The 17319-nt window shown below is 39.6% G+C and overlaps 2 protein-coding genes across 3 annotated transcripts in view; one reads left to right on the top strand and one right to left on the bottom strand.

Annotated features, from left to right (window-relative positions):
• The window catches only part of LOC306861610 (polyunsaturated fatty acid 5-lipoxygenase-like), a 587266-nt gene that overhangs the window by 435555 nt on the left and 134392 nt on the right, over positions 1 to 17319 (top strand). The gene's annotated exons all lie outside the window — the stretch shown is intronic.
• Positions 833 to 15522, bottom strand: LOC306861646 (uncharacterized protein). Of its 2 annotated transcripts, XM_079404041.1 has the most exons (3): positions 15470 to 15522; positions 15082 to 15164; positions 833 to 3184 (listed from the first exon to the last, which is right to left on the bottom strand). In XM_079404041.1, exons 2-3 carry the CDS (start codon positions 15158 to 15160, stop codon positions 2097 to 2099), a joined length of 1167 nt encoding a protein of 388 aa, XP_079260167.1. In that variant the 5' UTR covers positions 15161 to 15164; positions 15470 to 15522; the 3' UTR covers positions 833 to 2096. The 2 variants fall into 2 exon arrangements, with proteins under 2 accessions (XP_079260167.1, XP_079260168.1); XM_079404042.1 differs by having other exon boundaries at positions 15082 to 15477.

Below are 17319 nucleotides of genomic sequence, written 5' to 3'. Positions count from 1 at the left end.
ATTCTGAACGAGAGGGGAGCATCAGAGGATGTTAAAGAGAAAACCGATTTTCATTCAAACAATCAACGTAAACTACACATTCGATTTATCGCCCAGCCCTAAGATGTACCCAGTGTATAAAAAAAGAGAATTCTGGTTCATCTCAATCAGCTCCCTAGCTCGTTCAAAAGCGACTTCAATACCAGTTTTGATGCAAGTTTATTTATCAGTGTGAAAATGTGCTCATCCCTAATATCCACTGTGTCTTTCATGGATTTGTTTTTTTCAAATGGCTGATTCATTCAGGAGTGAAGTAAATGGTTCTTTATGAATGGTGCATTGAATCATTAGGCTTGTTCGACTTGAAGCAGATCATCACCATCAGACCGATCGGTGTGTGACATCAAAGCACCGCGAGAGCGATTAGAGAGCAGATGACTCCTTATGTTTTTGATTTGCTCTCAAGCATGGAGGTGGCTCATTGATGATGTGGGGCTGTTCTTCTGCAGCAGGAACTGGCAATCTTGATTGTGTACCTGGCATTATGGATTCCCACAAATATCAGCTCAGCTACCAAATCTGACCTCAGAAGACTACGGAGGGTAGTCCGGACTGCTGAGCGAATCATTGGTACAACCCTCCCCACTCTCCAAGAACTGTACTCATCCAGAGTGAGCAAAAGGGCTGGCAAAATCACTCTGGACCCCTCACATCCAGCACACTCCCTCTTTGAAGTGTTACCATCTGGTCGACGCTACAGAGCTCTGAGCACCAGAACGACCAGACACAGGAACAGTTTCTTCCCTCAGGCAATCCATCTCATGAACACTTGACAATAAACGTGGAACACACAACTCTATTATACATTTATTTAACACACATACTTATTTACATTTCAAATTTGCACATAACATCCTTCTACATACAAAATTGTCAATTTTGTATATTGTGATTTTGATATTTTGTACATTGTCATATTCTTTTTATTATCTGTGTCCTGTCCTGTTGCTGTCTTTCTGTTGCACTGTGGAGCTTCTGTCACTGTAACAAACAACTCGTATGTGTAAACATACCTGGCCCATAAAGCTCATTCTGATATCACTATAATGCCTTGTGAGGTGAGGGGTTGAATATTTCTGATTGCAATTGTAAATACATAGTATGGCAATAAAAATATAAAACAACAAATAATTTTATGTCCTATGATGTAAAAAATAAGTTCATATTCATTCTTATCTTTTTCCACTGGCCATTGCAAAAAAAATCTTTCTGCAAGGCTTAAACTGGTCCCATACTTGGTGTAACAACTAGTGAAAACATTTTTATGTATAAAAAACTAACAATGTGTATTTTCATGAGTAATGACATCACAAAGAACACAGATAGGGTCTCACATTTGCACATATTAAATTGTCTTCCAGCAGAATGAATGCACAATTTGAATTTCCAGGGGGGGGCACAAATCACGTGTGTGTGTGTGTTGGGGGGGGGGGGGTGCAATCTGTGATTGCGTGCGGTCACTGAAGCTCGCTAAAGCATGCAATCGCTTTCTTATGTGCGCTGTTTTATTGGTTTCACTTTTGAAATCGATCACGTTCAGCAAGGAGGGGAGAGGATGGAAAGTGGGAGCACAGTAACTCGTCGGCCCTGCCTTAGCCCAGTCAGGTGTGCCGTGAAAAATTATTCATACTTCATATCTGTATTATAATTTGTCATTATTATTTTAAATCAGAGGGTTTTAAAATGTATAACATTTACATTTACATGCCAATCATTAAATGCAATGCAAGGATAAATAAATAATAACTGATGTTTGAATAGTACAGCGTTTTCTTTACTCAGCAGGCTCGTCCAGGGCGGGCACTAGTGACTCACAGGGCGGCCAGGCCCCCCATTGCCCGCCCATGGCGCCGGGACTGCCTTTTGGTACCCTTTGCTGTGCTAGGTACCCCAATGGAAGGGTACCAAACATTTGGTATGGTACGGTTCGCTTTTTGGTACCATTCACAACTTCTGACAATGGAAACGGACATAATTGCGTACTGTACTGTGCTGAACTGTACCGCTCGGTGGAAACGAGCCATAAAGTTTCCATGTAGATCAAAAGTCTTTCCATACTAAGGGGACTTTTCTCCAGCGTGAGCTCTCATGTGCCTGTTAAGGCTTCCTTTTTGAGTGAAACTTACTCCACACTGTTGGCAGGTATATGGCTTCTCTCCAGCGTGAGCTCTCATGTGCCTGTCAAGGCTTTCTTTTTGAGTGAAACTTGCTCCACACTGCTGGCAGGTGTATGGCTTCTCTCCAGTGTGTACTCTCATGTGCCTGTCAAGGCTTCCTTTTTGAGTGAAACTTGCTCCACACTGTTGACAGGTAAAATGGTTTTCTCCTGTATGAATTTTCATGTGGACTTTAAGGTTTCTATGTTGATTAAAACTTTTTCCACACTGTTGACAGGTAAAATGGTTTTCTCCTGTATGAATTTTCATGTGGGCTTTAAGGTTTCTATGTTGATTAAAACTTTTTCCACACTGTTGGCAGGTGAAAGGGTTTTCTCCAGTGTGAGCTCTCATGTGTACTTCAAGCTTTTCATTTTGATCGAAACTCTTTCCACACTGATGGCATGTGTAAGGCTTTTCTCCAGTGTGAATTCTCATGTGGTACTTAAGGCGTCCATTTCGGTTGAAATGTTTTCCACACTGTTGACAGGTAAAAGGCCTTTCTCCTGTATGAATTGTCATGTGAATTTTAAAGTTTCCATGTTGATAAAAACTCTTTCCACACTCTTGGCAAGTGTAAGGTTTCTCTCCAGTGTGAATTCTCATGTGGACTTTAAGGTTACCATGTTGATCAAAACACTTTCCACACTGTTGGCAGGTGTATGGCTTCTCTCCAGTGTGAGCTCTCATGTGCCTGTTAAGGCTTCCTTTTAGAGTGAAACTTGCTCCACACTGCTGGCAGGTGAAAGGGCTTTCTCCTGTATGAACTTTCATGTGGAGTTTAAGGTTTCTATGTTGATGAAAACCCTTTCCACACTGAAAGCAGGTTAAACAACTTCTAGTTCCTATCACTCTTTTTCGTGAGGAAGCTTTTTTAGTCTGTGAGCAATTAAAAGATTTTTCTTCAGTTATGAAATCATGATGGTTCTCATGCTGATCTTTCTCTTCCATTTCATTCAGAACTTCATTCTCTTTAAATGCTGTCAGGTCTAAGGCAAAAAACAGACAAAAACATTTTAACAAGTAAAACATAAGCAACAACATGGGTTATACATCCCACACTAAGCTACTGAAAGTGGTGTAGCATGTAATCTCAGATATGTTTTTAAATATTGTTTCAGCATTTTTTAACTGATCGTATTGGCCAGCCTAAACCTGATCCTTTATTTTACACCAGATGTCACTCAAGTGTCGGGCAGCACGTCGGCTTTTTAAAAGAAAAAGAAGACAACAAGAACTAGTGAGGTCTGTTCTAGCATGTCACACACATTCTAGCTTCCATGTTTAGCATATTTGATGCACACTTTTATAACAAATCACTCAAGTCAGTTATACACTGTTTATAGTTATCTGCCATCAGGCCATTGTTGTCATAAAGCGTTACTATGGTTTGCATCTTGCTTCAGACTTGACTAAAAGAATGGCATTCTGACACAGCGAGCTTCATGCTTTCTAACCTTATTTCCACTTTTTCTTAGACTTATTTTTGGCATTTTGGCCTTGTTTGAAATGTCTTCTACTGTTAAAATCAGTTATTTTTTACAGTTTGTAATCGTCTAAAACAGTGGTCTCAAATGTAATTCCTGGAGGGGCACAGCTCTGCAGAGTTTAGCTCCAACCATCTCCAAATCACAACTGCTTGGAAGTTTCTAGTGATCCTGATTAACTTGATTAGCTGGATCAGGTGTGTTTGATTAGGGTGGGAGCTAAACTGTGCAGAGCTGTGGCCGTCCAGGAATTGAGTTTGAGACCAATGGTTCAAAAGAAGAAAATCATATACACCTGGAATGGCTTGAGGGTAGGGCTGTGCGATATGATGTTATATATCGGATGGATGAAATAAAGTCTATCGTTTCATATTAAGCCCTATCGTTTATTTCATAGTGTCGCAAAATATATTGTTTACAGCAATTGTTTTTCATCATTGCATGACTGCAATCTTACACGCCACCACGGGACGTGAAGGGGAGACAGAATCAGGTGGCTCCGAGCAGGAGAACAACCAGCCAGGACAAAATGAGGAGCTCGTTCCTAAACAAGGGACTACATTGGTAGCATGGACAAGCGTTTTTGAGCACTACAGTTTTAAAACAACCAATTTTAAGCTGTTGAAACACAAACAACTGAGCTATACAATGGGTACGGAAAGTATTCAGACCCCCTTAAATTTTTCACTCTTTGTTATATTGCAGCCATTTGCTAAAATCATTTAAGTTCATTTTTTTTCCTCATTAATGTACACACAGCACCCCATATTGACAGAAAAACACAGAATTGTTGACATTTTTGCAGATTAAAAAAGAAAAACTGAAATATCACATGGTCCTAAGTATTCAGACCCTTTGCTGTGACATTCATATATTTAACTCAGGTGCTGTCCATTTCTTCGGATCATCCTTGAGATGGTTCTACACCTTCATTTGAGTCCAGTTGTGTTTGATTATACTGATTGGACTTGATTAGGAAAGCCGCACACCTGTCTATACAAGACCTTACAGCTCACAGTGCATGTCAGAGCAAATGAGAATCATGAGGTCAAAGGAACTGCCTGAAGAGCTCAGAGACAGAATTGTGGCAAAGCACAGATCTGGCCAAGGTTACAAAAATAATTCTGCTGCACTTAAGGTTCCTAAGAGCACAGTGGCATCCATAATCCTTAAATGGAAGACGTTTGGGACGACCAGAACCCTTCTTAGAGCTGGCCGGCCGGCCAAACTGAGCTATCGGGGGAGAAGAGCCTTGGTGAGAGAGGTAAAGAAGAACCCAAAGATCACTGTGGCTGAGCTCCAGAGATGCAGTCGGGAGATGGGAGAAAGTTGTAGAAAGTCAACCATCACTGCAGCCCTCCACCAGTCGGGGCTTTATGACAGAGTGGCCCGACGGAAGCCTCTCCTCAGTGCAAGACACAAAAAAACACCTGAAGGACCACAAGATGGTGAGAAATAAGATTCTCTGGTCTGATGAGACCAAGATAGAACTTTTTGGCCTTAATTCTAAGCGGTATGTGTGGAGAAAACCAGGCACTGCTCATCACCTGTCCAATACAGTCCCAACAGTGAAGCATGGTGGTGGCAGCATCATGCTGTGGGGGTGTTTTTCAGCTGCAGGGACAGGACGTTGCAATCGAAGGAAAGATGAATGCGGCCAAGTACAGGGATATCCTGGACGAAAACCTTCTCCAGAGTGCTCAGGACCTCAGACTGGGCCGAAGGTTTACCTTCCAACAAGACAATGACCCTAAGCACACAGCTAAAATAACGAAGGAGTGGCTTCACAACAACTCCGTGACTGTTCTTGAATGGCCCAGCCAGAGCCCTGACTTAAACCCAATTGAGCATCTCTGGAGAGACCTAAAAATGGCTGTCCACCAACGTTTACCATCCAACCTGACAGAACTGGAGAGGATCTGCAAGGAGGAATGGCAGAGGATCCCCAAATCCAGGTGTGAAAAACTTGTTGCATCTTTCCCAAACATACTCATGGCTGTATTAGATCAAAAGGGTGCTTCTACTAAATACTGAGCAAAGGGTCTGAATACTTAGGACCCTGTGATATTTCAGTTTTTCTTTTTTAATAAATCTGCAAAAATGTCAACAATTCTGTGTTTTTCTGTCAATATGGGGTGCGGTGTGTACATTAATGAGGAAAAAAAATTAACTTAAATGATTTTAGCAAATGGCTGCAATATAACAGAGTGAAAACTTTAAGGGGGACGATAAAAATGTCTCCACGATCTGCTTTTGAAGAAATATCGTAGTATCGTGCTACAGCACACATTATGTCAAATACAGTTCTGGCGCCTCCGTCTCTATATACTGTACAACACGACATACAGCAGTAGAGTTACTCTGACAGGACACTGCACTTATTCACGATCGCAAAAGTACATTATTTGCACACAAGCCTTGCTGGTTAAATGTTTCATTCACGCGCTGGTCTGACGTGCGCTTTTTCTGAGCGCATACACCTGAAGCACGCGCACTAAAAAGCCTGTCTAACAGCGGCAGATTACTCAACTAACTTATTTTTTACGCTAATACTGTCAAAACACACAAGGTTTATATACAGACTGAGTTGGTTATCTCTAAAATGAAAGTAAATAGTTAAGAGAGAAACAGATGCGTGTCTGTATATTAGATGCGTGCAGCTCTTAAAGTGACAGGACACTAAACATGCTGTCGACTGTCATTAAAGGGATAGTTCACCCTAAAATTTAATTTCTGTCATTATTTACTCACTCACATGTTGTCCCAAACCTCTATTAATTTCTTGTGCTGAACCCAAAAGAAGATATTTTGAAGAATGAGGGTAACCAAACAGTTGCTGGTCCACATTGACTTTGATAGCAGGAAAGTCAAAAACAGGAAAGCAGCAACTGTTTGGTTTTCCACCTTCTTCAAAATAGCATTTATGTTCCGCAGAAGAAAGAAACTCATTCAGGTTTAAAACAACTTTTGAGTAAATGATGGTATAAAAATAAAACATTATGACAGAATTGACAGACAGATGACTATTTAGTTTTGGGGGGAACTATTCATTTAACGTTAACAAAACGCAAAGAGAAAAATCACTCACTATTCTTGACTGAAAAACTTTAATACAGTTGCTTTAGGAATCAGTCTATATTTGTTCATTCAATTTCATTGAATGCTCCTGCTAAATGCACCCATTGTACCTGAAAATAAAGCACTGTTTGTTTTATTTGTATATTATGTGTATTTGTAATGTGTATCTTTTTTTTTGTTACCTTGAAAGGCTTTGTCTTTCTAGTTTGGCTGTAATGCTCAGACAACTTGTAAAACCAGAATAGTAAAATCGTGAATAGTGATATTTCTAAAAAAAATCGTGATATAATATTTTTCCCATATCGCCCACCCCTACACTGCCTCCATCATTGCGGGGGACTTTAACAAAGCCAACCTCAAGCAGGTCATGCCGAACTTTCATCAACATGTATCCTGTCCAACTAGAGGACCAAACACACTGGATCACTGCTACACTCAGTTCAAGAATGCCTACAAAGCCCGCTCACTACCAGCTTTTGGCAAATCGGACCATGCCGCCATTTTTCTAACACCGGGATACAAACAAAGGCTCGTTCAGGAACCTCCGGTGCAGAGAGTAGTGACGCGCTGGTCCTCCCACTCAGAGGCTATGCTGCAGGCGGCTCTTGATGACGTCGACTGGGACATGTTCCGGGCGAGTTCTCCTGACGTCAGCGAGTTCACGGATGTAGCATTAAGCTTTGTAAACATGCTAACCGAGCAAGCTACAGAAACAATGTCGATAAGGACATTCTCCAACCAGAAGCCGTGGGTGGACAGATCAATCCATGCTGCGATTAACACACGCACTGCCGCTTACAATGAGGCTCTTCTGACCGGGAATATGAGTGAGCACAAAGCATCGTGCTATGCTCTCCGACGCGCAGTAAGAGCCGCTAAACACAGATACAGAGAGAGAATTGAGTCTCATTTCCAGCTCAATGACTCTCGACGGATGTGGCAGGGACTGAGGACCATCTGTGACTTCGGAAACAAATCCTCCGCGGAGCTGAGAGCAGATCCGTTGCTGGCCGACGAGTTAAACACCTTCTACGGCCGCTTCGATTGCAATGGCGCGTCTCTGCTGACCAGCGCGTCAGGAAGCAGCAGGCAGAGCAGCGATGATCCTGTAATCACCGTGTCGGAGGATGAGGTTTGGAGGGCGCTAAAGCAAGTGAACGTCAGGAAAGCAGCCGGACCTGATGGGATAACCGCCCGTGTTCTGAGGTCCTGCGCTGATCAGCTCGCTGGTTTGTTCACGTCTATCTTTAATGCGTCCCTTGCTACCTCCGTGGTTCCCACCACATTTAAAAAAATCTGTCATTATCCCTGTATGCCTAAATGACTATCGCCCAGTTGCCCTCACATCAATAGTCATGAAGGTTTTTGAGAGACTTGTAAAGAGCCACATCTGCTCCTCCATCCCTGATACTTTGGACCCTCTTCAGTTTGCCTATCGCCCAAACAGATCTACGGACGACGCCATCTCTCACGTCCTCCACTCTTCCCTCACACACCTGGACAGCAACAACGGGAATTATGTAAGGCTGCTATTCATTGACTATAGCTCAGCTTTCAACACTATAGTCCCCATCAAGCTGGCTTCTAAACTCACAGACCTCGGCCTAAACTCCTCACTCTGTGACTGGATTCAAGACTTCCTCACCGGCAGACCTCAAGTGGTGAAAGTTGGCCAGTTCACCTCAAACTCCATCACCCTGAACGTAGGAGCCCCACAGGGCTGTGTCCTGAGTCCCCTGCTCTACTCTCTCTACACGCATGACTGCGTGTCCTCTCACAGCTCCACATCTATTATCAAATTTGCTGATGATAGTGTGGTTCTGGGCCTCATCTCCAACAACGATGAGACCGCATACTTGGATGAGGTAGAGAGACTCACATCATGGTGCCAGGACAACTGTCTCTCTCTGAATGTGAGCAAAACTAAAGAGCTGATCATGGACTTTAGGAAGAGACAGCAGCAGCCCTACTCTCCTCTCAGGATCAGTGGGACCCCTGTGGAGAGGGTGAGTAGCTTCAAGTACCTCGGTGTAAACATCTCCGAGAACCTGACTTGGACTACACACATCCAAACACAGGTTAAGAAAGCCAGGCAAAGACTGTACCATCTGTGACAGCTGAGGAAATTCAGGGTCTCACCAGCAATCCTGAAAACTTTCTATTCAGGGACCATAGAAAGTGTATTGACTCAGTGCATCTCAGTGTGGTATGGAAACAGCTCCAATCAGGACTGCAAAGCACTACAGAGAGTTGTGAGCTTAGCTGAGCGCATCTCAGGGTCTGCTCTCCCCTCTCTGCAGGACATCTACCTCAAACGCTGCAAAAATAGAGCTGTCAAAATCATCAAGGACTCTAATCACCCTGGTAACAGTCTATTCACTTTGCTTCCATCTGGTAAGCGCTTCCGTAGCCTGATGGCAAAAACTGAGAGACTTAGGAGGAGCTTCTTCCCCAGGCCATCAGGCTCCTAAACTCTAACTCTGTGTCATAACATCACTGGACTCCATGTAAATATCACCATATCAATAAGCTTCAGAATTTTTTCCACCTCATACTGCTGCTATTTACATACCCTGTACAACTTTTTGCACATTCCTCTTATTATTTTCTAAGTCAACAACATACTGACCTGCACATTTATATTTTTTCTTTATTTTATTCTACTTTTCTTTTTCTTAATATTTGTATTCTATATAATTGCACTGTCCTTGGAGCGGACCTGACCTACATTTCACTGCTGGTTATACTCTGTATAATTGTGTATGTGACAAATAAAAATCTTCAATCTTGGAATATAGTTCTGATGTGCAGAACAAGATTGTTGAGCTTCACAAAATAGAGACTGGCTGCAAGAAAATAGCTAAAGCATTGAAAATCCCCATTTCCACCATCAGAGTAATAATTAAGAGGACGTGTCTATATGGTCCTAATGCACGATGAGGAGGAGAGTTTGAGCAGCTAAAGACTCTCCAAGGATCACAGCTGGAGAATTGCAGAGATTAGTTGAGATTTGGGATCAGAAAGCACCTACATCAGCACATGTTGTTCAAATGGGTTTCAAGAAAAAAAAAACTCCTAGCTCATCCAAAAGCAAACTCTAGCATATTCAGTTGTAAGACAAGACTGGAACTTCAAATGGGACTGGCTTCTATGATCAGATGAAACATAAAAAAAGAGCTTTCTAGCATCAAACCCACCAGATGAGTTTGGTGCAAACGGGGATAAAAAAGTACCCCATGTCCACGGTTAAACATACTGCTGGATCTTTAAAGTTGTGGCCTGTTTTTCTGCCAGAGGTCCTGAACATCTTGTTCAGATGCATGGCATCATGGATTCTATCAAATACCAACAGATAAAAAATCTAAACCTGACTGCCTCTGTTAGAAATCTTATAATGGGCCATGTTTGGATCTTCCATCAAGACAATGATCCAAAACAAACATCAGAAACAACACAAAAATGGGTCACTGAGCACAAAATGAAGCTTTTGCCATATCCATTCCAGTCTTCTGACCTGAACCCTGTAGAAAATGAGTGAGGTGAACTGAAGAGAAGCAGCACTGTCATGGAACTGTGAATCTGAATATCTGGAGATATTCCGGATGAAGGCATGGTCTCTGATCTCTTATCAGGTGTTTTCGAACATCATCAGGCATTATAGGAGAAAACTCAGAACTGTTATCTTGGGAAAAGGACGTTGCAATAATGGGGTGCCAATACCTGTGGCTAACGTGAATTATAGAAAAAAAAAATATTTCATAATGTGAGTTTACCCCACTTTCCATTGTTTACTTCAATGAAAGGTTAGAATTTTGTACATTTTTTTTTAAAAGTCAAAAAGATAAATGTTGCAGATTTATTTTTACATCACGGACTGTTTATTTATCTTCAGTGAGCTTGAGGGGTTTTTTGTGTCTCTTTTTAGGCTTGTATTAGTTTGATATTGACATTGGTGACAAGGATTATGAAAATTCTATGGTATCAAAGATTTTAATATCATAAAAACTTTTTAAAAGAAAATAAATAACTATATCATGATATATATATCGTTATCATGATATAAAATTACTCATATCATATGGTCATATTGCTCACCCCTACTTGAGGGTTAGTAAATCATGGGGTAATTTTCATTTTTGGGTGAACTATGTCTAACTAAATTTACGGTTGAACCACTGACATCACATGGACTATTTTACCAATGTCGTTGCTACATTTCTGGACCTGGGAACATTACAGTTGTGTTACTGTCTATGGAAGGTCAGAAAGCTCTCAGATTTAATCAAAAATATCTTAATTTGTGCTCTGAAGATGAACAAATGTCTTAAGGATTTGGAACGACATGAGGGTGAGTAATTAATGACAGAATTTTCATTTTTGCGTGAACTAACCCTTTAAAAGTTACGGTGCAACAGGGTTAAAGTTAATCTATCTTAAATATTAAATAAATCCAGGATCAAAACGACGGTTTAAAATTTGTTGCAACAATTATTAGACAAACCTTGATTTAAACTTAACCCTCATTGGTGCAATCCACCCTCAGGCACTTTAATTCATTTTGTCCATTCTTTTTATCTTTATCTCCATGTTTATACTTTTTTTTTGTCTTATACAAATTTGGCACAATCTATGGAGCAGACCTGACTTACATTTCACTGCTCTGCTTTATCATATCTATAAACGAGTATGTGACAAATAAAATCTTGAATCTTGGTGGATCAAAAAAAGTGGGGGGACAGAATCACCTGTTTCTAACAGTGCGGGGGACGGCTGCTACACCCCTGACTGAAGTCAAAACACAGACGGACTTGGCGTTAGCGCAAGCGCCGCTTGCTGTGAGGCGGGACAGTTATGTTCACGATTTCTGATTTACTTAGCGTTTACTGCGTGAGGGTGGCTGTGATTGGATGATGATTGGCGTCGGTGATCATTCTCAAGTGATCAGCACTGTATCAGTCAGTGGTTAGCAGTCAAGAAACGGGACAAGGGAGGTCACGTACGGGACACATAAATTAAGCCCAATATACGGGATGTCCTGGCTAACACGGACAAGTTGGCAACCCTAGTAAAAATCCACCGGTTACTAAAGATCCATTTAGAGTTTGTTCCCCACATTTACGTTGTTGGTCTTAAAGTCACCCTAAAAACCAGGCATTTGAAAAGCCCAGTCTGCTCTGATTCTGACTCTGTTGTGATTGGTTAGCTGCTTAGTGCTTGTGTCAGACATGTAATGCCCCTTATCATAACTGGCAAGTATCAGATTTATAAACACCAGGGCTGCACGATTAATCGGAAAAAAATCACGATCTCGATTCATACATAAATGCGATCTCATTTCTAAATGATGGCGATTCACTTCCGTGTATTTCCCTGCATTCAGATCATGCTGCATTCACGCGTTATTGTTCACTCACACAATAACAAAACACTATTAATTCATCAATCAATCATAAATCTGATCACTTTTCTCCTCTCCCTCATTGGCCACGGTCCGCTGTCACTCACGTGGCGTGTAACAAGGCGGCAGACCTAAACGGCGCGTTCGCAGAATGATCACCGTATGACATCACAGTACCACGAGAGGATAAGAGAGCAGTCGGATCCTATGTGTTCAAATCGCTCTTGCGGTACTTTGATGTCATACGGTGATCTGCTTCAACGGCGCGTCAGCATCAACAACAGCGGGTATACTTGCAGCATTTTCTGGCAAATATTAACAAAACGTCCATTGATTAATTCGTATAATACACTGATAGTAGCATTTTGTCTGTGGAGTTTAATGGAAATAATATTAATGGGTTTTTAACTATGGAGGAGTAAAAACATAGTACAATGCAACACACAGGATAAGGCGGTTACATTTCTTTGTATGCAAAGCATAAATAGTGTAAACTGCTTAATAAAGATTGGAGACTTGAGGCATGACTGTGTGTTTTTGTGTTACACTTATTCCTGTGGATGTGCAGACTAATGAGGAAATAAATTATGCTTATTTAAAGAGTATAAGAAATCTAATTAGTATGCAAATGTGTTATTGTATTAATATATATTTCTTCATCTATGGTCATCTATTATTCACATTTTAATACAATATTATGTTAAAATATAAGATACAATATGCATACACAAGTGAATATCAATGAATGCTAGAAATGGTTTAAGCCATTTTCAAAAAAAAAACATCTAAAGACATCTTTTTCGCCACCATCTGACCAATTAATACTAGCACTTGCCTATTCTATTCATTTATTTATTTATATTTATTTTAAAACATCATGCTATGCGAACTGAGCTAGACTAACTGAGACTTGTCACAGCACTTTATTCTGTTGCTCTTTCGTTGGTCTGTTTGCTTCTACATTGTAAGTCACTTTGGATAAAAGCATCTGCTAAATGTAAATGAAAAAAAAATTATTTAAGTTTTGCAAATACTTCAAAATAAAAAAGGCAACCAACTGTATTCATCAAAATATTTTATTATATAATATATCCACGTTATCTAACTGCAAATATAGCATATACTGCCTATTATCTAAAAATAAACATCAACTATAACGCGTTTCATAAAATACAACTACTGGTCAGATTTCCGAGAGGTAAACTAATGCGTTAAAATGGCAAAAAATACTGTAATTTCCTCAACTTTCTGGCGACTGTGTTTGAGAAGCACTGAAATGAATGGGCTTCAATGCTGAAACTATGGGTTGTTTGGAACGATCGGCTGCTGCATGACACGCTTTACTTCCGCATTCCTAAGTTCCTCTGGAAGCCTATGGGAGTGTAGCAACTCTGTTTCTCAACGGCTCTGGTGCTGACGCGCCGTCATAGTGATGACAGCCAATCACATACTTTTCTGGAGCTGCATGAACGGGATTGGCTAGCATCTGCGCTAGGGTATTTGCATAAGGCGATCTGATTGGCTGACGCCTGCGTTGGCGCTTGAAAAGTTTTCAACTTCTGCCGCGTGCAAAACGCCAGTGAAGCGACGCGAGGGACCCACAATTCAGTTCGGCAACGCTTGACGTCACTCCATTCAAAGTAAATGAGAGGCGTTGACGCCGACGTCCCGTGTGAATGTGAATATTTTTATTTATTATTGTTAATGTTCTCTTATGTTCAACAACTTAAAGCTTTAAAATTATTCATTTTAAGGGGTCTAAAATAAAGAAGAGACTATTTTTTGTTACTCCAGCACTTTATTATACTGAATGTCCTGTGTTTTTTATTTTGTACTTGAGTGCAATACATTTTGGTTTGAAAAAATGAGAATCGTGATCTCAATTCCCATGGAGAAAAATCGTGATTCACATTTTAGCAAGAATCGTGCAGCCCTAATAAACACTACTGTAACCACTTAACTATGGTGTCAAGAGTCCAGAAATCAGAATCAAGAAGAACACAGGATCGAGCTGAATCACCTTTGCATGCACGGCTTGAGCAAATCGTTTCAGTTGGTAAATATAAATATAAACATAAATAAATACAGATTTAGAACTGTAGCATTCCTCACATCACAGTAAACATTGTATGTCAAGCCCAAAATCATGTTCCATGAAGATATTTAGTAAATTTCCTACCATACATATCAAAACTTCATTTTTGATTAGTAATATGCATTGCTAAGAACTTCATTTGAACAACTTTAAAGGAGATTTGCACCCTCAGATTCCAGATTTTCAAATAGTTGTATCTCAGCCTGTGTCATATCCTAACAAATATATGCCTTTATTTCAATAAAAATGTTTTTTTTAAAAAGAAAGTGTACGTCAACATACCAAACTGACCCGCATCAGACTACATGGTCCAGAAGTGAACAAAACAGTGAGAACACAACTAAATGTTGAAGAATAGTTTTAAAAATGAATTTTAATTCAGTTGCTCTTTTATTCAGATGTTCATGTATTGATGTTTTCCCTCCCTGTTAAGAAAACCGATTTCTCTCATGATGGTGATCAACTTTAAGGCCTCTTTCTGTCCTTACAACTACCTTTGATGGCAAGCCAAAGTAGCAGCAGATGGGCTTTATACATTGATCCGTGTCTGTCATGTGACGAATTAAACATTTGATCAAATACGTTCCTCATAACTTATCTTTGGTTGCATTACAATGCTTTTCTAATGAAGGAGTGAAGATTGCATAGGTGTATGTGTTCAGGGAATCTGACTGACTGATCAAATATAGCTTTAAACTCTGAAATATGACCTTCTCTAGACTGGAACACACTACACAACAGATTTAAGAAAAGCATTAAATGACAGAGGATCATAACAAACTCAAGACAACAGTTTAATAATCAGATGCACTGAGAATGAAAACCAACCTGTTAGTTCCTCTTCCTGTTTGAGGCTGAAAACTTCTTCAATCCTGAAGTCTTGAGTCTCTTCTTTAATAAACGCCATGTTTCTGTGTTTGGATGAGAATAATTAAAGAAAAACTCATCAAAACTAAATCTTCATGACTAAAACAAGCTCAAGAACACCATTTATATACAAACTTTCTATTGATTTCATGACAATATATTCCGTTTTCATCAAAAACGTTGTTTTGTAATTGTAAAACTTGTTACACGTATTTCTGTTAATTACTCGTCTGTGGACGCGCTTAACGCACACAAGACAGCACTCTGTAATATTAAAGTATTAATGTTAATTCATCTTAGTGCATAGAGCTTGTGATGATCGAAATGCTTTGAATGAATGAAAACAAACCTTCCCTCGGAGCACAGACGCGGCGCAGCCTTATGACGTCACGCCGCCAGACCAAAATAAAAGTCCTGTCCACGCGAATCATGCTAATTCACACACACACATATAGATTCTCTCACAGTTCATAATACCAACTGCAAAGCAATGTGATGAAGTTGGATTGGAAAGAACTCTAAATATTAAAAAATTTGTAAATAAAATTTAAAACGATTTTATTTAAAACTGAATTTCTATAAAATCCCATCTCAGTTTCTCCCCAGAAAATAAGTAATAATAATAATAATAATTAATAATAATAAAATGTAAACTTTATTTGGTTAAAATATTAAAGTGTTTTGACTATAAAGCATTACATAGATGGTGGGTTTAAAGCAGTTTGAATGAAAGTGTTTTTTATTCCTATGTGGAAGTGTCTTTCACCATTTCAGTGCTTTTTCAAGTTTTGCTCATGTCATGTCTGATCACTTCTTTTAGTTTGAAGTTGTTTAAAATTCTAAGTAGTTTTAAAGCTGGCCTTGAAGGTTTTAAGTGTGAAGGTGACAGACAGACACTGGAAAGCACAATGGCAAATTAGAGTTATTTGTGTTACAAAACCAAAATCCATTTGTAATGTCATGATTTACCCTCTAGGTACCCGAATGGCTCTTTAATATATGTGACCCTGGACCACAAAACCAGTCTTAAGTGTCAATTTTTCAAAATTGAGGTTTATACATCATCTGCAGCTGAATACATGATCTTTCCATTGATGTATGGTTTGTTATGATAGGACAATATTTGTCTGAGATACAACTATTAGAAAATCTGGAATCTGAGGGAGCAAAAAAATCTAAATATTGAGAAAATCTCCTTTAAAGTTGTTCAAATGAAGTTCTTAGCAATGCATATTACTAATCAAAAATGAAGTTTTGATATATTTACGGTAGAAAATGTACTAAATATCTTCATGGAACATGATCTTAATATCCTAATGATTTTTGGCATAAAAGAGAAATGTATAATTTTGACCCAAATAATGTATTGTTGGCTATTTCTACAAATATAGCTGTGTTACTCATGACTGCTTTTGTGCTGCAGGGACACATATATATACATGTCTCTCTAGTTTCTCAAAAGAGCATTGCAGGTCATACCTGCTTAAGTTTTTCATTTGAATAATTAGTCATTACTAAACACTAGATTTTTTTTAAATGTGAAATTTAAAAGTTAATAATTTACTTTTTTATATATATCAATTGACATTGAATCAAACCAATCAAAATTAAACAAAAAGTTTGTCATAAAATGTATTCTAAATTTACGAAAAAAATATAGGAACTGAAATCACATGTATGCTAAAAAACAACATCCTCTGTAATCCCTTATAATCATGTTACGTGTGTGCAAAACAGAAGGACACAAGATGGGAGCTTCCACAGAAGCGGTGTTTATTGACCAATGGAACTGATATAGAGTCAAACAGATGAGCAACACAGACATAGCTGAGACAGGTGGGAACAGGCAAGGTCAACAGGAGGATGAAGATGGACAGATGGAGGATCGTGGAAGGTAAGTAGAGCAGATAGGCAGCCAGGTATGTTGTGTTAAGACCAGACAATGGTGGAGTGCACTGTGACTGATTATAAAGGAAGACTTGATAAGAGGGTAATCTGTGGCAGGTGTGGTGATGCTGACTAATGCTGCCTTCGCGTGCTATCGGTAATTTCCTATTTCCCACTTATGAAGTCGTGATTATGAGCTTGTCGTATTCAAGTGCTTTAATGTTGGAAAGAATAAAATGTTGCATCCCATTGGTTAACAATCATATAAACATTCACTGCACTATACCTGCAGGTTGCTGACAATTCTGGAAC

This window comes from Barbus barbus, assembly GCF_936440315.1.
Source record: "Barbus barbus genome assembly, chromosome: 42".
NCBI classification, from domain to species: domain Eukaryota; kingdom Metazoa; phylum Chordata; class Actinopteri; order Cypriniformes; family Cyprinidae; genus Barbus; species Barbus barbus.
This window is presented reverse-complemented; position numbering and strand designations above follow the sequence as displayed.

Coding starts and splice junctions, on each gene's coding strand:
- LOC306861646 (XM_079404041.1), bottom strand. CDS start 15,160: ATGGCGTTTATTAAAGAAGAGACTCAAGACTTCAGGATTGAAGAAGTT. Junction 3,185..15,081: donor ACAGGAAGAGGAACTAACAG/GTTGGTTTTCAT, acceptor TTTTTGCCTTAG/ACCTGACAGCATTTAAAGAG.